The following is a 24,480-nucleotide window of genomic DNA, read 5'->3' on the forward strand; positions in this document are numbered from 1 at the left end:
GCCAACAGCTAAAAGCCCGGCCAGCTGGGCTGGGCCGGGAGCGCCCACCTCCACCAGAGAGGTGGCAGAGGCAGGCAGCCACACAGCACCCTCTGCCCTCTGGGGGACTGCCCTCCCGGGAGCCGCAGCACCTGCGGTGGGGGCGTGCCTATCGCTGGTGACTGCCTGTTCAAGTCAGGATCAGGTCCCCAGGCTCCCTGAGTAGTCAGAGAAGGAGGAAGTGAGGTCACCCATATCACTTCCTCAAGGCTCTGGGGCACTGGGCAGTCACATCCTCCTGTAATCCAGGCACTTCTGAAGGTGGGATTAGCCCTCTGCGGAAGGTACCATTTCCATTTTCCCAAGGAGGCTTTTGCTAGGAGGCGTCTCTGGCCCCGGGCATTATGGGAGCCTTGGGAGGGGCTGGGTGTGGGCCAGCTAGGGCCTTGGGCTCTCAAAGAAACACAGAACCAGATTAACAGGAGGAAGAAAAAGCAATTTAATGTTTGTGCACAGGAGCTCATCGATGATGCTCAGAGAAATGAGGAACCAGATAGTAATTTATATCTTTTTAGACAAAAACAAAACAAAAGACCTACCACAATAAATTTGAAGAACTGACAAGACCCCCGAAAAGCACTCTATTAGTAAGGAATCTAAGCAATGTCTGGGTATTATTTATCAGCAAGGAATCTAAAGTAAGTTAATAAAAAGGCAATGAGCTCTTGGGCCCTGGATCTCATAGCTCTAGTGATGAGGTCCTCTCAGCCTGGGGCAAGGGGGCCCCTTCAGGGGAGACTTATTTCCTGAACTCAGGGAGACAAGGAGGGTCAAGGTGCATTTCTGGCATGACTGCTTTATGTATGACAACAGTGGTTAATAAAATTATGTAGGTTTCAATTGTACTAGTCTATAATACTCCATGTGTATATTGCATTGTGTGTTTACCACCCAAAGTCACATCTCCTTCCTCCACCATATATGACCCCCTTTATCCTTTACTAACCCCCCCATCTTCCTTCCCCTCTAATAACGACCACACTGCTGTCTGTGTCTATGAAGTTTTTGTTTGTTCATCTTGTTAATTTATTGCTTTCATTTTTATATCCCAATACGAGTGAAATCATATGGTTCTTGATTTTTTGTCTGACTTATTTCACTTAGCATGATAGACTCAAGATCTGTCCATGTTGTTACAAATGGAGGTATTTCTATTTTATTTTTAATAACATTTATTTTATTGATTATGCTATTACAGTTGTCCCATCTTTTTCTTCCCTTTATTCCCCTCTGCCCTGCACCCCCCTCCCACCAGCATCCCCCCTCCCAACAGCAGCCCCCCTCCCCTTAGTTCATGTCCATGGTTCATACATATAAGTTCTTTGGCTTCTCCATTTCCTATACTATTATTGACCTCCCCCTGTCTATTTTGTACCTATTATTTATGCTTCTTATTCCCTGTACCTTTTCCCCCATTGGCCCCCCTCCCTCTCCCCTCTGATCTCCAGTTCTGTGATTCTGTTCCTGTTCTAGTTGTTTGCTTAGTTTGTTTATTTTGTGTTTGTTTTAGGTTCAGTTGTCGATAGTTGTGAGTTTGTTATCATTTTACTGTTCATGGTTTCTGATCTTTTTCTTAGAGAAGTCCCTTTAACATTTCAAATAATAAGGGCTTGATGATGATGAACTTCTTTAACTTTGCTTTATCTGGGAACCACTTTATCTGCCTTTCCATTCTAAATGATAGCTTTGCTGGATAGAGTAATCTTGGATGTAGGTCCTTGCCTTTCATGACTTTGAATACTTCTTGCCAGCCCCTTCTTGCCTGCAAGGTTTCTTTTGAGAAATCAGCTCATAGTCTTATGGGAACTGGGAACTCCTTTGCAGGTAACTGTGTTCTTTTCTCTTGCTTCTTTTAAGATTCTCCCCTTATCTTTAATCTTGGGTAACTTAATTATGATGTGCCTTAGTGCATGATTCCTTGTGTCCAACTTCTTTGGGACTCTTCTGAGCTTCCTGGATCTCCTGGAAGTCTATTTCCTTGGCCAGATTGGGAAGTTCTCCTTCATTATTTATTTCAAATACGTTTTCAATTCCTTGGTCTTCCTCTTCTCCTTCTGGTACCCCTATGATTCGGATGTTGGATCGTTTCAAGTTGTCCCAGAGGTTCCTAAGCCTCTCCTTTTTTTTTTTTTTTTTTGAATTCTCGTTTCTTCATTTTGTTCTGGTTGAACGTTCATCTCTTCCTTCTGCTCCAAATCATTGATTTGAGTCCCGGTTTTCTTCCCTTGATTGTTGGTTCCCTGTATATTTTTCTTCATTCACTTTGCGTAGCCTTCATTTTTTTCCTCCATTTTGCGACCATATTCAACCATTTCTGTGAGCACCCTGCTTACTGATGTTTCGAACTGTACATCTGATAAGTTAGCTATCTGTTCATTGCTTAGTTCTATTTTTGGAGCTTTGATCTTTTCTTTAATTCGGGCTGTATTTCTTTGTCTCAGTGTACCTGTTATGTTGGAAGGGCGGAGCCTTAGGTATTCACCAGGAAGGGGCGACACAGGTTGCTGCATTGTGACTCTGTGTGTGTGTGTGTGGGGGGGGTCCAAGAGGGAACAATGCTGCTTGCTTGGCTCTTTACTAACTTTCATTCACTTCTCCTGCTACCCACAAGTAAATTGGGCCCTTCTGGTGCTGATTCCTGGGAAGGTAGTTTTGTGTACATTCTAGGACCCTGTGGGTCTATCCAACAAACTCTCCTGTGAGGCTGGGAGTTTCTCACACTGCTGTATCCCCCACAGATTTTTACAGCCAGAGTTTTGGAGGCTTTCTTTTCCAGCACTGGACTCTGGATTGTGTGGTCTGTCTCACTCCCCAGCTGTTCCTCCCAGTTTATCCGCATGCAAATGTGGGACTGCCAGCTGCCGTCTAGCCCATCTGGTCCTCCAGCTGCTGCCTTGCCATGCATCCTCGCTGACCTGGCTGCCTGTCTCTGCCTCCCTACCAGTCTGGACAGATGTTTCTTCTTTAGCTCCTTGGTTGTCAGACTTCCGTACAGATTGATTTTCTGGCAGTTATGGTTATTTTTTTGTTTTTAAATTTGTTGCTATCCTTTTTTGGTTGTGCAAAGAGGCAAAGTGTTCCTACCTATGCTGCCATCTTGGCTGGAAGTTTACACAAATGGCAGTGTTTCATCTTATGGCTGAGTAGTATCCTGTTGTATATATGTACAGCATCTTCTTTATCCAATCATCTATTGAGGGATACTTTGGTTTTTTTCCATGTCTTGGCCACCATAAATAATGCTGTGATGAACATAGGGGTGCATATATCTTTACAACTAAACGTTCTGAAATTTTTCAGGTAGATAATCAGAGGAGTTACTAAGTCATACAGTAACTGTATTCTTAATTTTCGGAGGAAATGCCGTACCGTTTTCCATAGTGTCTCTTGGTGCCAGTTTACATTCCAACCAGCAGTGAATGAGAGTCCCTTTTTCTCCACAGTGTCTCCAACACTTGTTATTACTTGTTTTGTTGATAATAGCCATTCTAACAGGTGTGAGATGGTACATCATTATAGTTTTTAAAAATTTTATTTATTTTTCAATTACAGTTTACATTCAATATTTTTTTGTATTAGTTTTAGGTGTACAGCATAGTGGTTAAATAATCAGACTTTACAAAGTGTCCCCTGTGATATTTCCAGTACCCGGCTGCACCATACATAGTTATTACATTATTGACTATATTCCCTTTGCTGTACTTTACATCTCATGACTGCTTTGTAACTACCAATCTGTACTTCTCAATCCTTTCACCTTTTTCACCCAGTCTTCCAACCCCCTCCCTTCTGGCAGCCATCGGTCTGTTCTATGTATATATGAGTCTGTATCTGTTTTGTTTATATTGTTCTTTAGATTCCACATATAAGTGAAATCATATGGTATTTGTCTATTTCTGTATGACTTATTTCACTTAGCATAATACCCTCAAGGTCCATCCATGCTATAACAAATAGTAAAATTTTATTCTTTTTTATGGATGAGTAATATTCCATTGTATATATGTACCACCACTTTTTTATCTACTCCTCTATTGATGGTCACTTGGGTTGCTTCCATATCTTGGCTATTGTAAATAATGCTGCAATGAACATAGGGGAGCATATATTCTTTTGAATTGGTGTTTTGGGTTTCTTCATATGTATATACACAGAAATGGAATCACTGGGTGATAAGGCAGATCCATTTTTAACTTTATGAGGAAATTCCATACTGCTTTCCACAGTGGCTGCACCAATCTGCATTCCCACCAACAGTGCACAAGGGTTCCCTTTTCTCCACATCCTTGCCAACACTTGTTGTTTATTGATTTATTGATGATAACCACTTTGATAGGTGTGAGGTGATATCTCATTGTGGTTTTAATTTGAATTTATTTGATGATTAGTGACAGTGAACATCTTTTCATATGTCTATCGGCCATCTGTATGTCCTCTTTGGAGAAGTGTCTATTCAGGTCCTTTGCTCAGTTTTCAATTGGATTGGATTGTTTTTTGTTGGTGTTGAGTGAGTTCTTTATAAATTTTGGAAATTAACCCCTTATCAGATGTATCATTGGCAAATATCTTTGCCCACTCTGTGGGCTGTCTTTTCATCTTATTGGTGGTTTCCTTTGCTGTGCAAAAGCTTTTTAATTTCATGTAGTCCCATGTGTTTATTTTTTTCTTTTGTTTCCCTTGCCCAAAGAGATATAGCAGAAAAAATATTGCCGAGAGAGAGCAGATTTTACTGCTTATGTTTTTTTCTAGGAGTTTTATGATTTCAAGTCTTATATTTAAGTCTTCAATCCATTTTAAACTTATTCTTGTATATGGTGTAAGAAGGTGGTCTAGTTTCATTTTTTTTTTTTACATGTATCTGTCCAGTTTTTTCAACACCATATATTGAATGGCTGTCTTTACTGTATGTCTTGCCTCCTTTGTCAAATATTAATTGACCATATAGGCATGAGTTTATTTCTGGACTCTCTATTCTGTTCCATTGATCTATGTGTCTATTTTTATGCTAGTATCGTGCTGTCTTGATTACTATAGACTTGAAATATAGTTTGATGTCAGGTAGCATGATGCCTTTAAATTTATTCTTCTTTCTCAAGATTGTTGGGGCTATTCAGGGTCTTTTGTGGTTCCATATAAATTTGTGGAATATTTATTCTAGTTCTGGGAAATGCACCATCGGTATTTTGATAGGAAATGTGTTGAATCTATAGGTTGCTTTGGGTAGTATGGACATTTTAACAATGTTAATTCTTATGCATGAACACAGTATATGCTTCCACTTATTTGTATCTTCTTCAATTTCTTCAGTGTCTTATAATTTTCTGAGTACAGGTCTCTTACCTCTTTGGTTAAATTTATTCCAAGGTATTTAATTTTTTGATGCAACTGTAAATGGGATTGTTTTCTTAGTTTCTCTTTCTGATAGTTCATTATTGGTGTAAAAAAGTGCAACCAATTTCTGGATGTTTGTTTCTTGCTACTTTACTGAATTTACTTATTCTAGCTTTTTGTGGAATTTTTAGGGTTTTTTTATATACAGTATATGTCATCTACAAATAATGACAGTTTTACTTTTTCCTTTCCAATTTGTATGCCTTTTATTTCTTCTTGTCTGATTCCTGTACTATGTTGAATAAGAGTGGTAGAAGTGGGCATCTGTGTCTTGTTTCTGACCTTAAGGGAAATGTTCTTAGTTTTTTCCCTCACTGAGTATGATGTTGGCTTTGGATTTGTTATATATGGCCTTTGTTATGTTGAGATATGTTTCTTCTATTCCCATTTTGCTGAGAATTTTTATCATATACAGGTGCTGGATTTTGTCAAATGCCTTTTCTGCATCTATTGATAGGGTCATGTGCTTTTTCCCCCTTTATTTTGTTTATGTGGTGTATCACATTATTTGATTTGTGGACATTGTACCAAACTTGCATCCTAGGAATAAATCCCACTTGATCATGGTGTATAATATTTTTAATATATAGCTGAATTCAATTTGCTGATGTTTTGTTGTGGATTTTTGCATCTGTGTTCATCAGGGATGTTGGCTTATAATTATCTTTCTTTGTAGTGTCTATCTGGTTTTGGAATTATGATAATGCTAGTATCATAAAATGAGCTTGGGAGTTTTATCCTATCTTGAATTTTCTGGAATAGTTTGAGAAAGATAGGTGTTAGTTCTTCTTTAAATGTTTAGTGAAATTCACCTGTGAAGTCATCTGGTGCAGGGCTTTTGTTTATTGGAAGATTTTTTATTATTTCTTGGATTTCATTACCTGCGATTGGTCTGTTGAGATTTCTGTTTCTTCTTGATTCAATTTTGGAAGATTGCATGTTTCTAGGAATTTGTTCATTTCTTCCAGATTGTCCAATTTGTTGGTACATAGTTGTTCATAGTATTTTCATATAATCCTTTGCATTTCTGTAGTGTCAGTTGTTACTTCTCTTTTATTCTTGATTTTATTTATTTGGGTACTCTTTTTTTTTTTTTTTTCCTTGATGAATCTGGTTAAAGATTTATCAGTCTTGTTTATATTCCCCAGGAACCAGCTCTTGGATTCATTGATCTTTTGTGTTGGTTTTTTTCAACTCTATTTCATTTATTTCTGCTCTGACCTTTATTATTTCCTTCCCTCTACTCACTTTGGGCTTTGTTTGTTTTTTTCTTCTTCAAGTTCCTTTAAGTGTGAAGTTGGATTGTTTATCTGAGCTTTTTCTTGTTTTTCGAGATAGGTCTGTAATGCTATGAATTTCCCTCTTAGGATTGCTTTCTCAGGGTCCCACAGATTTTGGATTGTTTTGCCCTCATTTTCTTTTGTTTCAAGGTATATTTCAATTTCCTCCTTGATCTCTTTCTTGACCCATTCATTGTTTAATAACAGTATTTAGCTTCCCTGTCTTTGCATGTTTTTTCATGTTCTTCTTGTGATTGATTTCTAGTCTCATAGCACTGTGGTCAGAGAAGATGCTTGATATGATTTCAATCTTCTTAAATTTGTTTAGAATTGTTTTTGTGTCCTAACATGTAGTCTGTTCTAGAAAATGTTCCATGTGCACTTGAAAAGTATGTATATTCTGGGGCTTTGGGATGAAATGCTCTAAAGATATCAATTAAATCCACTTGATCTAGTGTGTCATTTAAAGCTGTTGTCTCCTTGCTGATTTTTCTGTCTGAAGGATCTAGCCATTGAAGATAATGGTGTGTTAAAATCCCCAACTATGACTGTGTTTCTATGAATTTCTCCCTTTACATCCATCAAGATTTGCTTCACATATTTAGGTTCTCCTATGTCGGGTATGTAAATGTTGACTAGGGTTATATCCTCTTGTTGGATTGTTCCCTTTATTATTATTTAGCATCCTTCTTTGTCTCTTATTGTAGCCTTGGTTTTAAAGTCTATTTTGTCATATATAAGTACTGCTACCCCCCCTTTATTTTTCCTTTCCATTTGCATGAAGTATCTTTTTCTAGCTCTTTACTTTTAGTCTGTGTGATTCTTTCAATCTGAGATGGGGTTCTTGGAGGCAGCATATGCATGGGTCTTGTTTCCCTATCCATTCAGCTGCCCTATGTCCCTTGGTTGGAGCATTTAAGCCATTTACATTTAAGGTGATTCTTGATAGATATGTATTTCAAAAAACAATAAAAAACATTCTTTGTATTTTCTGCCTTAGTTGTTACACTAAGCGATTGTTAAACTGATAAATTGTTTAACCAATCAAGCTGTAATCAGCAGCCTAGCTTAAGTTCCACAGGGTGGGACTCTTCCCCTCCAGCTGATGCCACTTGGAGAGGAGTGCTTTGCCTGCGAAAGATGGCGTCTGCAGTATGGGGAATGACTCAGCACAAGGATCCTGGAAGCTGTTCTTTCGGTTCTCTCCCCAGAGCCACCAACCCCAGACTCTCCTCAAGTGTCTCTAGTCTACTCGGACCGTCCTCTGGGGGAGCCCAGGGTAAATGGCTACAAATGGAATTTTGTGCATTGGGCCTTTAAAAGGCTCTTTGCATCTCCAGCTGTCTCTCCCTGGCAGACAGAAACCCTGCTGATTTTCACAGCTGGATGATATCTGGCTCTGGTGCTGTAGGCTGGGGAGCCCAGCCTGGGGTTTAGGCCCCACACGTCTCAGGGGGAACCCCCAAGCTGCTGAAATATCTCCAGTTCTTCAGCTGCTGCCTGCGGAAGTCCATCCAGCCCTCTCACTTTCCACACTCCCTACCAGTCACTTTGTGGTGAAGTGGTTTCTTCTGTCTGTCCATGGTTTTAAGGCTTCTCTCCAGCTAGTGTTCAGTTGGTTATTCAGGATGATTTCTCCAATTTAGTTGTAATTCCAGATTAGTCTGGAGAGATTGGTGTAGCTTCCACTTACTCCTCCTCCATCTTAGATCGCCCCTACTCTGCAGGGGGTCTGGCACAAATAATGCCCCTTTTTAATTAAAAAATCATAAGCATGTAAATCTGTAATAACAATATCATACTCAGCATTCCATATGACATTTTAGGTGAAATGTTCAAATTAAAACTATAAATTATTACACCCATATTATTACTCTACCAACCCTACTCTCAAGCAGGCCTTACTTCGGCCAGACCCTGTATACCTTTTGAGTGGAACATGCAAGCCATTTACATTTAAAGTAATCATTGATAGGTATGTCATTTAATTATTTTTAAAATATTTTATTTATTTATTTTTAGAGAGAGGGGAAGGGAGGGAGGGAGAGAGAGAGAGAGAGAGAAACATTGACCGGTTGTCTCTCGCACACCCTCAACTGGGGACCTGGCCTGCAACCCAGGCATGTGCCCTGACCAGGAGTTGAACTGGTAAGATTTTGGTTCATAGGCCGGCACTCAATCCACTGAGCCACACCAGCCAGGGCTGTCATTTTATTCTTTATAACTATGTTCCTCTTTTTTTCTCTTCATTTTTTTAAAAGTCCCTTTAATATTTCTTGTAATATTGTTTGGTGCTAATGAACTCCTTTAGCTTTTCTTCTATGGGAAGTTCTTTATTTCTCCTTCAATTATAAATGCTATCCTTGCTGGGTGGAGTGTTTTGGTTATATGTCCTTGCTTTTCATCACTTTGAATATTTTGTGCCAATCTCTTCTATTGAGAAACCAGCTGACAATCTTATGGGAGCTCATACACTGGGGTTTCTGTATTTCTCTTAATGCTTTTAAAATTCTCTTTGTCTTTAACCTTTGTCATTTTAATTATGATGTGTCTATGTGTGGGCCTCATTGGGTTCATTTTATTTGGGACTCTCTGTACCTCCAGAACTTGTGTGTCTTTCGTTCAGCGGGTTAGGGAAGATTTCAGTCATTATTTCTTCAAATAGGTTCTCAATCCCTTGCTCCACCCCCCGCCCCCGCACCTTCTGATATCTCTGTGATGCAGATATTTTTATGCTTTGTGTTGTCCCAAGGGTCCTTTAAACTATCCTCATTTTTTAAAAATTCTTTTTCCTTTTTGCTCCTCTGATTGGATGTTTTTTGCTACCTTGTATTCCAAATCATGGATTTGATCCTCAGTTTCATCTAACCTACTCTTGATTCCCTCTTGTATTCTTCATTTCAGAATGATTCTTTTTTATTATTTCTGTGTCCTTTTTTATGCTGTTCAAGTTCTCACTAAGTTCACTGAGCATCCTTATAACAATTGTTTTGCACTCTATTCCTTATAACCATTGTTTTTGAACTTTATAACTGGTAGACTGCTTGCCTCCATTTCATTTAGTTTTTTTCTGGAGGTTTCTCCTGTTTTTTTCATTTGGGGCATGTTTCTTTGTCTCCCCATTTTGGCTGCCCCTCTGTGTTTGTTTCTATGTATTAGGTAGATTTGTTATGTCTCCCAGTCTTGGTAGGGAGGCCTTATGTAGTAGGTGTCCTGTTGGACCCCGATCACCTAGGCTGGGTGCTTAAGGAATGTCCCTTGTGTGGGTTATGTGAGCCCTCCTGTTGTAGTTGAATCTTGATTGCTGTTGGCCTGTCTGTGTGGATTTGATCCTCTGGCTGGCTGACTGTGAGGGTCGATCCCAACCACAGTGTTTGAGCTGCTGTGTATGACAGGAAGCAGAATTTGTCTCAGCCGCGTCTGGTGCCTGCTGAGATCTCCCTTTGGATATGCTGCCCGTGGAACTAATTGGGTCCTGCTGTGATGTTGTCTGAAGCCCACCACTGGGTGTGTTGGTTCTGGAGCCTCTTGGGAGGGGCTGCAGTGTAGGTCAATGTCAGAGGCTGCCTGTGACTGGCCCTTGGAGCTACAAAGCAACACAGTTTTTTGTTGTGCATGGGAAGGACAACGTTGTTCACCAAGGCTGGCTTCCACCAGCAGCCAGCCTGAGGGCAGATCAGCAAAAGGCCCGAGGCACCTGTGATCTGCCTGTGCCTGCCTCCACCTGCTAACTACGTGATAGGCTCAGTCACTGAAGAAACCTCTGGTAGCATGCAAGTTACATGAGACAGATTCTCAGTGAGTCACCAGGTAGAGGTGAGTGGTGTTCACCAGACTGATACAGATTCAAACTCAGGGCAGGAGCTGGGTCTGAGGCCACTCAGCAAAAGTGCCTGGGTAGATCAAGGCTAGCTGCCACCCACCATGTTCCCAGAGACCTTTGTTGTGGCGCGGGGTCTCAGGGAGTCATCAGGGGGAGGCTGGTAGAGTTTACCAGGACCAAACAGACCAAGATTTGGCCATGTGAGGGAGAGCTCTGCCCAGGAACAATGGTGCCCGTCAGGCGTGCAAGGGAAAAATGGCCCCCACCCTAGAGCCACACAACTCAGTTTGTCCCAGGACCTCCTTGAAAGCCCAACTCAGCAGGGTGGTACTGCCGGGAATCAGGAGAGCAGGGCGAGTGGGTTTCCCATGGGGGTCGGCGTCAGAGAGGCTTGAAGGAAGGTCGGGGGATGCCTCCCCCAGCCACCAACTCAGCCTCTGGCACCCCCTGCGTCTGCCTGGACCACTACGCCCCAGGCCCAGGCAGCCAGCTCCTTCTCAGGGCATGAGCTCTTTTGTGCAGGGTGACAAGGAGTCCAGAGGGTGGGGCTATTGCATTCCCCAGGCTGATGCTAAATGGAGGGGAGTGCTCCACCCAGGAAAGATGGCATGTGTGGGTAGTGTGGGAGAGGGACTCGTCACGAGGACCCTGGAAGCTGTCCCTTCAGCTCTCTCCCCAGAGCCACACGACCCAGTCCCTTCTCACAGGACTCTAGTTCACTCCACGCTGCCCTCCCTCCACCAGAGCCCAGGGTGAACTTCTGCGAATGAGATCTTGTGGGCTAGCTCTTTAAGAGGGCACCTGGGTTTCTAGCAGACTCCCATCTCTCTCTGGAGGACAGAGTCCCTGCTGATTTTCACTGCCAGGTATATGTGGGCTCCTCTTCCAGGCTCTGGTGCTCTGGGCTGGGGAGCCCCATGCTCCTCAGGGGGGACTTTGCAGCAGAGATGTCCCTCCAGATTCTCAACTGCTGCACCTGGGAGCAGGGCCAGCCGTTTTTGTATCACTGCCCTTCCTCCAAGTCTCGATGTGGCTTCCGTAAGTCCTTTGTTGTAAGACTGTTCAGCTTGTCTTCAGTTGGTTACTCAGGTTGCTTGTTCTATGTTTTAGTTGTAATAGTTGTAATTCCAGCCTGGCCCTTGGAAGAGGTGTGACAGCCACCTACTCCCTGCCTTGTTGGATCTCCTCATTGTAGTTTTGATTTGCATTTCCGTAATTGCTAGGGAAGTCGAGCATATTTTATTTCTCTGTTGGCCATCTGTATGTCTTCTTGAGAGAAGTATCTATTCAAGTCCTCTGCCCATTTATTAACTGAATTTTTGTTGTTGTTGAGTTGCATGAGTTCTTTGTATATTTTGAGTACTAACCTCTTATCAAAGCTGTTGTTAGCAAATATCTTCTCCTATTTGGTTGGTTGCTTTTTGGTTTTGTTGGTGGTTTCTTTTACTGTGCAGAAGCTTTTTGGTTTGGTATAGTCCAATTCATTCATTTTTGCTTTTACTTTTCCTGCCATTGAGGTCAAAGTCATAAAATCCTCTCTAAGACCCAGATCCCTAAATTTAGTCTATGTTTTCTTCGATGTAATTTATTTTTAATGCCTTAAGGAACTTTATTTTTATTTAAAGATTCCATTTACTTATATTTTAGAAAGAGGTGAAGGGAGGGAGAAAGAGGGAGAAACACTGATGTGAGAGAGAAACATCGCTTGGTTGCTTCTCGTACCCATCCTGTCCAGGGACCAAACTTGAAACCCAGGCCCTGTGCCCTGACTGGAATCGAATTGGCAACCATTTGCTTTGTGGGATGGTGCCCCATCAACTGAGCCACAGAGGTCAGGGCTCAAGTAACTTTAAATCTAAGTAATCAGTATGCCTTTGTGGGATATTTGGGGGCAGCCTGCCCACAGGTCTTGGCAAGCCCAATAGAATGCCAACAGCTGGCTTGCATTGGGAGTACAGCCGGCTGCCACTGGGGATGTGTGCTTAGTCCAAAACCACAGAGGAAGCCAGGTAGACTTGCGTTGTCTGGAGACTCCAGATGGCAGTCAGGTGTGGCCAAGACTCAGCTTGGAATGTGGAGCCAGGGTTATGAAGGCACGGCTTACTGGGCTGCCTGTGGGCCAGCTTCCGAAGTGCGCTGTGGGCTCTGCCCCAATGGGAGGTGGCGGACTTGGTGTGATTGTGTATGTAGGACAAAGGCTTAGTGAGAAATGAGGGATGTGTTGCCTCCAGAACACGGAAAGACCTAGCATGCGTTATGCCTGTCTGACAGCAGTGAGTGGTTTAATGGTAATTGATATTGGACTGTTGGAGTTTCTCAGCCCTTAGAGGACCAGGTGATGTCCCAAAACTTGACTGATGAGACTGGATCTTGGATCTTTTGAGGGACGATTGACCAGCTGAGCTGAGGTAAGCGGTCAGTGAGGGGGTGTAAATCTGCCTACACTGCTTCCTCGGAGGGTCCCTTCAGCATAATGTCAATGTAATGCCCAAAATGGCACGTTTCCAGTTGTAAGGTATTTAAACCCTGATGGCAAAGTTCATGTGCAATTGCAGGGCTGTTTAAATGTTCTCCTGGCGGCTGAGTAAATGTGTACTGAGCCTCTTCAAAATGAAAGTGAATCAGGCCTGGGATTCCTCCGTGATAGGAACAGAATAGAATGCACAGGGTCCGGCACAAATAACGCTCCCTTTTTTTATTACAAAATCTTGTCACAAAACCATAAGCATGTAATTCTGTAACATAACAATATCACACTCAAGCACTCCCTATGACATTTTAGGTGAAATGTTCAAATTAAAACTATAAATTATTACATCCATATTAGTAACCCTGCCAACCCACACTCAAGCAGGCATTACTTCTACCAGACTCTGTATTCTCTAGGTCAATAACTTTGAAGGACATTCCTTGGGACCATTGTAAGTCCTCAATCAGTTCTATAATATTAGGAATTGGAGCTTCAGTGAGGGAACCTAAGCACTGAGGTGTCCATTGTCGGTGGTGAGGCTCTATTCATTAGTGGCTGGCTTACGTACAGGCCACGTGGGGCTACTGAAAGGAGAGAGAAATTGCGGGCCTACTGACTCCTGTCTCATGTCTTCAATGACAGGGCCAGGCTTCAGTGCCCTATTTAAGTGGGTGCTGATGGGGTAGGAAAAGTCACCATGTCCATTTGACATGCCCAGGAGCTTCTTGGTGTCGGGGAAGGGCCGCCTGAGGAGAATGAGAGCTTCTCACAGTTACAACCAAATGCAGTTTGTAACTTTTCCTTTATCAGCAATGCCTGTGGGTAGAAAGAATTTAGAGGGATGGCCTGGAATGACAGTGCCTTTGTCCCTGTTCTTAATACTGTCAAAAAGAGCAAGTCTCAGGAAGCCACCAGTTTCCTAGAGCAGGGGCTGAGGTGGCTGCTAGTCCTGGAGGTTAGGGAAGGGGGCAGAGGGAGTCACAGGGACAGGCTGCGGGTCAGAGGGCAGGTGTGTGGCAAGAGGGTGGACGGCAGCAGGGGCTGTACCAGGGCGAATGCTGGTTTCAGGGCGTGGAATTTCAGGAATGGCTTCACGTGTCCAGGAACCCCAAGTTTTTGTAACTCCCAGTAGACGTTTGCCTGTATAGTTCCGTAAGGGGCCAAGTTAGCTGGGTATTTTTTAGGGGGAAGGACCGAGGAGCCTTTTCTGTTGAGGGGAACTTGTTCCAGGGAGACCCTCCCAGGACAGCGGGGGTGGAGGGGCGTGAGTCTGAAGTATCTGGGTGTCTGGGTAAGAATCGCCTCCATGTCTAGCAACCATGACAGCGGCCTCAGCACCTCCTGGATGGGTTTGGCAGACTCGACAAAATACAGTTGCAATGCCCTCTGATAAGGGGGAGCGCCCTGTGCAAAGAATTCTCTGGACTTGGGGTCAATCGGGGCCTTTTCAGGGTTGCAGGTGAAGAAGGGGTCATTTCGGTCAATGTGGTCATGGAAATGATAAGCCCATTTGTTACATTGTGACTTATGTTAAGAAATACGTATCTGGTCCCCATCCCCCTTCCTGGCCTTTCTGCACAGGGCTCCTAAAACCCATGAAATTTCCTGAGTGACCAGAGCCGTCAACTTTTGTGTCTTTTGTTCTGTTAATGAGGTGACTTTTCCAAGTAACCTAAGGTTGGGGTCTGGTTATCTGTGGAGCCAACCAAGTGATTTAGAGGGATGGAACTTTCAGTCCTAACCACTGGACCACTGACCTCCAGGGAAGGAGGGGGGCTAAGGATTGAGTTCAGTCACCAATAGCCAATGATTGAACAGTCAATCATGCCCATGGAACGAAACTTCCATTAAAAACCCAAAAGGACCCGGTCAAAGAGATTCCGGGTTGGTGAGCAGGGGGGATTCAGGAGAGCGGTGCCCCTTTCCTCATACCGCGCCTGCACATCTCTTCCCTGAGCTGTCCCTCAGTTACATCCTTTTAAAAATAAACTGGTCATCTGGCGAGTAAATGGTTTTCCTGAGTTCTGAGCTGCTCTGGCAAATTTTTTGAACCCAAGGAGGGGGATCCCAGAAACCTCTGCTTTATACTCAATCAGAAGCACGGGTAACCCCCTAAGCATACAACTGCCCTCTGTAATGGGGGTGTGATCTTGTAGGACCAAACCCTTAAACTGGAATCTGATGTTACCTCCAGGTGGTGTCAGAACTGAGTTCCTGAACACCCAGCTGGTGTCTGAGGATTACTTGTTAGTGTGCAGACTCACCCTATCGCACACACATGGTGGAATTGGGTGCAGGACACACTCATCATTGGGCCCTGGCGAATCTTACACAGCAGCTGGGACTTATTACTGTCTTCCATTCACTGTGAGCCTTGGCAGTGATCGCTGCGATGGAAGAGCGGGCGCAGCACCAGGCAATAAATACCCAAGTGGGCGGAGGGAGGGCGCTGGTCCAAATGCCTTCCCTCCCTCCCTCTTCACTAGAGGCCTTGATGACCCTTGGTGACAGGGACACCTTATGAGGCACGTTTCTTGGTTCTACCCATTCAGGGAAAGCTGAGGGGCCCAGGACCTGTCGTGTCTCAGAGCAAACATGCAATAGCCTGGATGGATCTTTAAGAAAGTTGTGGATTTTAGATCTTTAGAGAGAGTGGCTGCTTGGTGCATTTTGGCAGCTGTAACAACTCAGAGCACATTCCAGACACCTGCAGTGGCCAATCAGCAACTTTGTTGCTGCATAAAATCTTTTAAGAAAGGTTTGAATTTCAGCAGTATAGTTTTTGTGATTTCATCCCGTTACCTTAATCTTATGCGTTGTTATAGGAAACCTCTGTGGATGACATTGCTGTAGCCCTCTTTGCAGGCAGAGCTTTCCCTTCCAGGGGGGTCCCACCCAACCTCTCTGGGCTGGGGGTCTTGCCTCCCCTGGTGCAACACTCACAGGGTCTTTGGGAACAGCCCCTCAGCCTCTGGAATGTCCAACCAGAGCCTGGGCCTGCTGGTGTGCCCTGGCACTGAGCAGCGCCCAGGAGACTTCCAGAAGGGTTTTGCATGTGTCAAGGAGCTAGCTGCTGCATGTCCTCAAGGGTTCTTAGGTGCTGGCGCCAGATATTCAGGATTTATACTTGTCCACTAAGATTTTAGCAACATTGCATCCTGGTTAGACCCACGATCTCCTATGGCGGGGGTGAGGGGGGAAGAACGACAGCAGCGACACAGAGACCAAAGGCTTCTGTTGCTTTTTCCCCTTCATGGTGCTGTTGATTTCCGGTCACAAGGCTCTCACTAGCCTGGGTTAGGGCTCGTAGTCTAGGCACGACCCACCAACTCGGCTCAAAAATGGGGCAGAGGGGTCCCAGGTTACCGCTCAGCAGGAAGAGGCAAGGCAGAGACCAGGTGTAGTCGAAAGACTGTTAAGTGGGCCCACTGAACTGTCCACTGTACTGTGGTCAGCAGGATGGGAGAGGACAATCAGGTAACCAGTTGAGCCGGATGAGGCCAGGGGATGGCACAGGCTCCTGACTGCCCAGGCCAACTGCCTGAGGGCGGGCTGGGGAGAACAGGGCTGTGTTGGTCACCGGGCTGAAGAGAATGAAGACACTGCAGCCAGAGGTGGCTAATGTGATGGGGCAGTGGGGAGAGAGAGCGAGGTGGGGGGGTGGCTGGGACTGAACCTTCGGCCATATCCCACTAAGGCCCGGGACCCCGAGGACCGGACCGCCGGGCGGGGCTTCTTGGTTTCCTGCCTCTGCGGGCTTTGTGCCTCCAGCCTAGAATGCTGCTCCCTTACACCCACCGTGACTGACGAGCCCTCAGACTTACCAACAGTGTCACCAGTTAGATTTGTCCACGTGAGACATATACCAAGTGGATAACCCTCAACTTTATTCAGCATAAAACAAAGTGAAAAAGTAAAAATATTTAAGCACTTCAGTTATGAAAAATATCTATGGAAATGGAAAGAAAACCTCTGGAATGAAAACAGCAGTGGAGTAAGAACAGGTCACAGGGCCAAGCGCAGTGGGTGTGGGCTCCAGGGTCGGGCAGGTGGAGGTGCGAATCTGGGGCCCCCACCGCAAGCTGGGTTTTCTTGTGCAAACCCGCTGGCCCCTCAGCGAAATGACTTGTCAAGAGGATAAATGAAATGTGGTCAAGCCAGAAGAATCTGTCTTGAGAGGGAGTTTCATCTACAACCATTTTGGTTTATACATTTAAGATAAATGAGCAGTTCCAATCTGGATTTCTAGGGCCGTAGAGGCAAACAGTCCCTGAGAGGACAGCCGTCCCTGAGCTGTCCCCTGCTTCGTCGCAGTGGTGTGCTGACTTGCTCAAAGCGCTATAGCTTACCATTTATAGGAATTACAACCTTGGCATTCCTTGTGTTTCTTTCCATTTTTTTCTTTGCTATTTTTTCCTTTTTTTTTTTTTTTAAATATAAGGTTTCCACCGCGTAACCAATTTATGTCAAATAGGTGCTTTTGTTGAGAACACAGGCTCAAGATCACAGCCAGAGCTAGAGCCTGCCTTATGTTGTGCTGTGTTACCTACTGTTATTTAACAAGCTGTCCATCGTAATGGGTTATGGTGTTGCGGACTAAGGAATGCATGAAAAAAATTTCCACTAGGATTAATGGTAATTATATTTTTTACTGAGAAGTTTATTCTAGAGGCCCATAAAGTCTCACTCACACACACACACACACACACACACGCACGCACGCGCGCACGTGTGCCCAGTTCTTAGGTCTTTATTTCACAATATTTGGCATATAGTCTCTCTCCTCCTACTTTCCTCATCTGACCTGGAAGTGCTGTTCCTCCACCTCCATTCTTTTCCGTGGAATAACACTGACGACAATATGTTCTCACTGCCGTTTATTCAATCATTCCCTTACTGATGGTCATTTACATTGCTTCCTTTTGTCTTTACCAAAGAAATACAATATACATTGATAAACATAATCTTAAGTACTGGCACCTTATTTTTCTCTTAGGGACAGGTTCCCAAAAATGAGAACCTGCTGGGTTGAGGAGTGTGTATAGTCTTAATGTGAAAGGACAGAGGCACGACGATTTCCAAGGAGGCTGTCACAATGTGCATTCCAACAGCAGAGTACTTTTCCGCTCTACTGTTAGTAGATAAAATAACACAACTTGAAGACTTATCTGACTATGGATGTTCTATTTTGTTCAGAATTTGTTCAAAAAGTCACATTCATATATAGTTACAACATGTCAACAATCTTCAAAAATTAATTTTAAAAAGCCCATTATGGCTGTCATTTACAATTCTGAGGCATGATTTGTGATGGACAGGAAAAGGACGAAATTGTGACTCTGAAATTAAGCCTAAAATGGTTTATCTTTGAGTTATAGAAAGATAAATTTTTATGGGTTAAACATATATGAAGAGATCACTGCACAGGTCTAATTTATGTAAGTGTTTGTGAACCTTAAAAGTAAAGGTATATCTTACACTAAGTCAGATTCCCAAGGGAAATGCTTTAGGTTGATGACGGTGCAACTCAAGGAAGCAGACATGCCCCCCTAACAGAACGCTGCGAAAAGTTACTCTAAAGTGGACTATGCGCACAGAAGTTTTAAAAAGCAATGAGATGTGTGACAGTTTCTTAAAATAAATTATTTTTCCTTTCAAGTCTCTGAAAGGTAACTAACATTTAGGCACTACATATACATCCTACAATTTTTTACAAGATAATTCATAAAATATTGAGAAACTAGGGAAACACATGAAAATACAGGTGGTTTCTGGATTATACATTTTGGTAACTGACATGCATTTGTATGTAAACACCCCACTGACAAACAGCATGATGGATGTGGATATCCTCTGTAGCCCATTTTTATCCTGTGGTACATACTGAGTAAGAGCCCACAGCCCTACCTTTTACTCTCTAGACCTCTTCCCTAATTATCTCTTATTTGCATATTTATGTAAGTAATGGTCCTAGGAAATCTTCAGCAAGTCCAGAAGCACGTTAAAACTTCAACACTGTCTTCTGCTAATCAAGAGGCAGCTCAATAACAATGATCATACCAACTTATATAAGCAAGCAAGCAGTAGGAGAAAACATGTTACATGCTACTTTAAAATCTGTTCCGTATTTCATTTGGAATGCATACTGAGTTGTAAAGATGCTGAAAAACACATGTGATATTTAATATGGAAAATCTTGTTTGATGTGTCCTCATTATTACAGAGGATAAGAATTGCAAACTTCCAGTGACTAACGTTAAATTCATATGTGTAGATCTAAAGTATATTTTTGTGTGTGAATTTTTTTTTTGTGGCATAATCACACACAACACCACTAAACTCCTAGGTTCTGTCTGTAGATCTTTTCTGCTGCTTCCCAGAATGTTTCATTCTTGAATAATTCATTCCAGATTTTAAAAAGCTCAATGTAATGTAGTTAAGTATGTCTATTTACAATTGGATATATTCTGCTATGTATTCTTTAGTTGAGTATCACACCTAATCTTCAGTGTATTTATTATTGTTCTTAGGGGACCCTATTTTCACACATTTTTGAGTCGCTAGATTGTATCTCAGTATGAATTCCCACGCTCCGCACTACCTTAGGTGGCTCTCCTCGACTGGAGGGTTCTGCTGGAAGGGTTCTGCACAGTTCAACTGGCTGTGACCTCAGGGTTTGTCACCTATGTGCACTCTTAGGTGGACACTGAGTCGGGACTTTCTGCTGAAGGCTTTCCCACACTGAGAACACTCGTATGGTTTCTCTCCCGTATGGATTCGCAAGTGTAACCTGAGAGTTGACCGCTGGCTGAATGTTTTGCCGCATTCCGTACACTCATAGGGTTTCTCTCCTGTGTGAGTTCTCATGTGTATAATGAGTTGCGAGTTCTGGATAAAGGATTTCCCACATTCGCTGCATTCGTAACGTTTCTCCCCTGTGTGAATTTTCTGATGTATTATGAGGTTTGATTTCTTAAAGAAGCTTTTTGCACATTCATTACACTCATAGGGACGCTCCCCTGTATGGATTCTCTGGTGGGTAGTGAGTTCAAACTTCTGGGCAAACGTCTTGCCGCATTCACTGCATTCATATGGCTTCTTCTCCATATGTGCTCTCTGGTGAACAATGAGGTTTGACTGGTGGGTGAAAGCTTTTCCACATTCAAGACATTCAAAGGGTTTCTCCCCCGTATGAATTCTCTGATGTTTAATGAGGTTTGCCTTATGGGAGAAGGTTTTCTTACATACATTACATTCATAAGGTTTTTCTCCAGTATGTATTCTCTTATGACTAACAAGGAGTGACTTGAAGGAGAAAGTCTTGTCACAGTAATTACAAATGAAAGGTTGTACCAAATTTCTAATTTTCTGATGTTTAAAAATGGCTTCTTTATGGCCAAAGGCTTTTCCACTTTTGTTATAGTCAACGTATTCCATTCCAGGATGGGTTTTCTCTTGCTTTAGATAGAGAAGTGCTTTTCCAAATCCATCATACTCATCAGCTTGCTTCCTTATATAGCTATTACTGTTAAGTAAGTCTGAGCTATATTTCAAAGTTTTTTCATATAAGTCGAATTTATAGGGTACTTGTCTCAAAGAAACAAAGTCTGTGCTCAGACTGAATGACTTGCCAAAGAGATCACTTCTTTCCTCAATCGGGGTTTGGTTCTTAAAGATTATAAATGGCCTCGCCTGCTCCTCGGGGTCACTGTGCTCCCTCTCCATCTGGTCGTCAGCCTTCCACACCTCTAGGAAAGAGCACACAAAACACACTTTGTCAGCCCTGTCACTATAATGTTACAGAATGTGATGCCGCCTCAAATGTTCCATTGTAGGGCTGCCTTTTTAGTTTGGGATGCAGTCTCCCAGCCTTAAAAAGTCCCCAGTGCACATTTTTCCTAGCTCCTAAACCCTGAAAGAAAAAGTAAATAAAAAGAAGTGGAAACTGACAATGAACACAAGTAGCATTACCAGATTACAGAACGACCTTAAAAAGGGGGTAAAACGAAATAAAATACACAGGACAGCCTACAGGAAACCCATGACGTGGGAAGGGTGGCAGTTCCAGGGATGAAGGGGATATGCAGTGTCCTCAAGGACACTAGACAGTTGGCACAGGAACTGAGAAAAACAAACACATGAAGAAGCTGAAGGAAGACATAGGCAGGTCTGAGTTTAGCAATCCAAACTGTGACTCTAAATTACCGCGGTCCGGCCCTGCCTGCCTGCTTCTGGGCTCTCACCCTCCGTTCCCCGGTCCCCATCGGCACCAAGCTCCGCTCTACCGGTGCGTTCCTCACAGTGTCACGGAGACAATCCCGCTGCAGAGCGCCAAACCGCTAAAGCAGCGAGACTCAACGGGTGGGCCTCAAGGACTTGTGAAACGTGCAATACCTGACCACTGAGTCAGGGGCAATGACCTCTTCCCCCTTAGACTGTCAAATAAAAAAATGACAACAGCCAACACAATAGCCACCCTGTCCGAATGAATCAAAATTAAACCTATTTTTTTGGTCATACTGGCAAAAAATACATTTTTTGGTGTGCTGCAGAATTTTATTAGTTCACGTGTGCCATGCAATGAAAAAGGCTGAATCCCTGCTTTAAAGCACAACTTTTGCAAATGAATGGCAAGATCCAGAAACTCGTGTATTCTGTAGGAAATATAAAATTGATCCAAGATCTTTTTGATAGGCAATGCAACCAGCAGTATGATTGACTTTTTTTTTTTCCCTATTGAAGCTATTGGAGAGAGAATGTGTTCATCATTCTATCTTACCTTCCTCCTTTTAACATGCTTAATTTCTCTCCCAAACCAGTCTTGTCCCTACTTTTATTTGAAGGGATACTAAGGATCAAATTACCCAGCCTCCTCCTAGGCCTTCAATAGCCTTTACTTCCCTCTGTGCGTCCCTGGTCATCCCCCACTCTTGTGATCCTGCTGCCATCTGTGTACAGGACGATGACGACACTCCTGTACCGAGCAAGTCCATTTCCCTTGAGGCCACTACACCCTTATCATGAGCTGAAAGAATATTCTGACATCTGAGGTATACAGGTCATCTATTTGTAGCCTCTATTCTCTAAAGGTTTAGGAATTTGGGGGCAGGGGAAGGTCTAAAAATATTTCATAGGTCCTAACTCGTTCATAATCCTCGGGATGTTACTTCTAGTGGCTTCCGGTCCTCCCTCCCTCCCTCCACAGCTTCCCAGAAAGTTCTCAACCGGTAATTCTAACTTTACAGGCCACAACTCTTGTTGCTCCAACTTAAAAATCATAGCTGGTTTGGTATCAGAGAGCCTCCTAATGGAACATAATTCCTAACTGCTTGGACGTTAGAAACTCAGAGTCGTCACTATCTCTCAGCTTTTGAAGCTTGGGGCCAAAACCACACAGTGATTTAGAAGCTCTGAATTTCTGGTAACCAAGAAGGACATGAACACTACGAGGTGAATACAGGGTTGCTCCCGAAAGCGGCCCTTACCCACTGACAGTAAGTTGCTGTAGTTCTCCAGCATCACATCCATGTACAGGATCCTCTGAGATGGGTCCAACTGCTCCCACTCTTCCTGGGTGAAGTCCACAGTCACATCCGTGAATGAGACCGGTCCCTGAAATGGCATATTGCTATTCATTCTGGAATGATGAGCATTTGGTGATGTAGAAAGGATGCATGAAAAAAAAGTTATTCTTATCATATTGCTGTAAGAGAGTCATTCAGCATGAAAATTTACACATGACACCAGCTGTACATTTTTACTCTGTTTTGTCAGATACTTGTATGATGGTCAGAGCCCATATTCGGATCCCCCTGCATCTCTGGCACTGTCACACGTGGCAGGTATCTACGGCTAGTAAAGCACCGTGTCTCCTTTAAAGATGCGCAGTTGGGTAAGTGCTTCATAAATGTTAACGTGCAGTATTTACTGTTGTAGTGTGGTGCCGATGCTCCTAAACGTGCTGTTTTTACGGTATCAGACTAGACAGTATTAAAGAATAAGGTAAACTTTTTTTGAGATGATGATTCTTAAGAAATATATTTGGTCACTATCCATAGTTCCTGGCTCCCAAACCCCTAGAATTATGTAAGAATTGCGAGTAATAAAGGATTTTGTTATGTATGTTAATGAGGTGCCTTTTGAGAATTATGTAAGGATGAGTGTTGGTCAACAGTTCGCCTGCCGTGATTTGAGGGCTGGAACTTAAGAGTCCCACTCTCTGACCTCCCCGACCCCCAATAGAGGAGAGGGGTTGGAGGTCGACAAATGTCACAGTAAATGATGTAACCTATCACCATTATCTAATAAAGACTCTCTAAAAATCCAAGGGGACAGGGTTCCAGGACACCGCTGGGTTAGCGAACACACAGACCTGTGAGAGTGGCCCCAGGAGAAAACATGGAAGCTCCCGTAAGTAAAAATTCACTCACTCAGTCCCTGTCTTTAACTCCTCTCTGCCACCCCCACTCTCGCTCCTCCTTCACTCTGCCACTCTCCCCCCTCCGCTCTCCCCCTCGCTCCTCTCTCCCCTCTGAGCCCCTCTCACTCCTCTGCTCTCTCACTCTCCTCCACCTCTCTGTCTAGTCACCTCTCTGCTCCTCTCCGTCTCCCCCCTCCTCTCTATCACTCATCACTACACTCCCTCTCTCTCTCACACCCCTTTCTCTCTCCTGCCTTGTCCTCTCTCCTCTCACTGTAGCTTGTCTCTCTCCTTCCTTTCTCTTACTCCATCTCTTTCTATCACTCCATGTCTCACTCTCTTCTCTCTCACTCTTCCCTTTGCCTTTCTCTCTCTCAATCCAGTCTCCTGTTTTAAGCTACTCCCTTTAGCTCTCTCCCTCTATTCTCTCTCCTCTCTCACTCATTCTCTCCCTCCCTCCGCTCACTCCCCTTCCCTCTACTCTTCCATTTGCAGGCACCACTGACTCCTCCACCATCTCCTGCTCCTCTGCTCCTCTCTCCGCTTTCCCTCAAACGTTCACTACCCTCCTCCTCGGCTCCGTCTTACTCCTCCCTACCCGCCCTCCAGCCCCTCCGCACTCTCGTCCTGCCTCTCCCTCCTGCGGACTCTCTAGTTTGTTTCTCCTCTCACGCCTACTCACTCCGCCCTCTAATCTGTCCCACCTCCTCTCTCGGTCTCTCACTGCTCTCCCTCAGGCCTTATTCTCCTCTTCCCTCTCTCCTCCCTCCCTCACTATCACACCTCTCCTCAACTCCTCTGACCTCTGTGTCTGTCCTCTTCTTTCTCTCTCCTCTCTCTATTGCTATTCTCTCACTCCACTCTCTTGGTTCTCCCTTTCTCTCTAACCCCTCTCATTCTCTTCACTCACTCTGCTCTCTCTCCTCACTCTATCGATTCACTCAATCCTCCCACCTGTCTCTCCACTCCGATTACACTCTTTCTCGCTCCTCTCTTCCTCCTCCCTAACTCCTCTCTCCCACACTACCCTGTCACGCTCCCTCATCTCTCTCACTCC

At 43.8% G+C, this 24,480-nt stretch overlaps 1 protein-coding gene and 1 long non-coding RNA gene across 2 annotated transcripts in view; one reads left to right on the plus strand and one right to left on the minus strand.

The window, feature by feature from the left end:
* LOC129075194 (uncharacterized) overlaps positions 1-24,480 on the plus strand; it is a 32,468-nt gene that overhangs the window by 4,891 nt on the left and 3,097 nt on the right. Inside the window, exons 2-3 of the long non-coding RNA XR_008529609.1 lie at positions 22,778-22,895; positions 23,332-23,413. This is a non-coding gene — a long non-coding RNA (uncharacterized LOC129075194). The remainder of the gene's footprint in view (positions 1-22,777; positions 22,896-23,331; positions 23,414-24,480) is intronic.
* Positions 18,794-24,480, minus strand: part of ZFP1 (ZFP1 zinc finger protein) — a 32,045-nt gene continuing 26,358 nt past the window's right edge. Inside the window, exons 3-4 of the mRNA XM_054579181.1 lie at positions 22,489-22,615; positions 18,794-20,751 (exon numbers count right to left, since the gene is read on the minus strand). Of these exons, the coding sequence (XP_054435156.1) occupies positions 19,673-20,751; positions 22,489-22,615 (1,206 nt within the window). The 3' untranslated portion in view covers positions 18,794-19,672. The remainder of the gene's footprint in view (positions 20,752-22,488; positions 22,616-24,480) is intronic.

The sequence above is a fragment of the Pteronotus mesoamericanus genome, unplaced genomic scaffold (genome assembly GCF_021234165.1).
Source record: "Pteronotus mesoamericanus isolate MK-2021 breed Mesoamerican mustached bat unplaced genomic scaffold, CSHL_Meso_final contig_52, whole genome shotgun sequence".
NCBI lineage: Eukaryota > Metazoa > Chordata > Mammalia > Chiroptera > Mormoopidae > Pteronotus > Pteronotus mesoamericanus.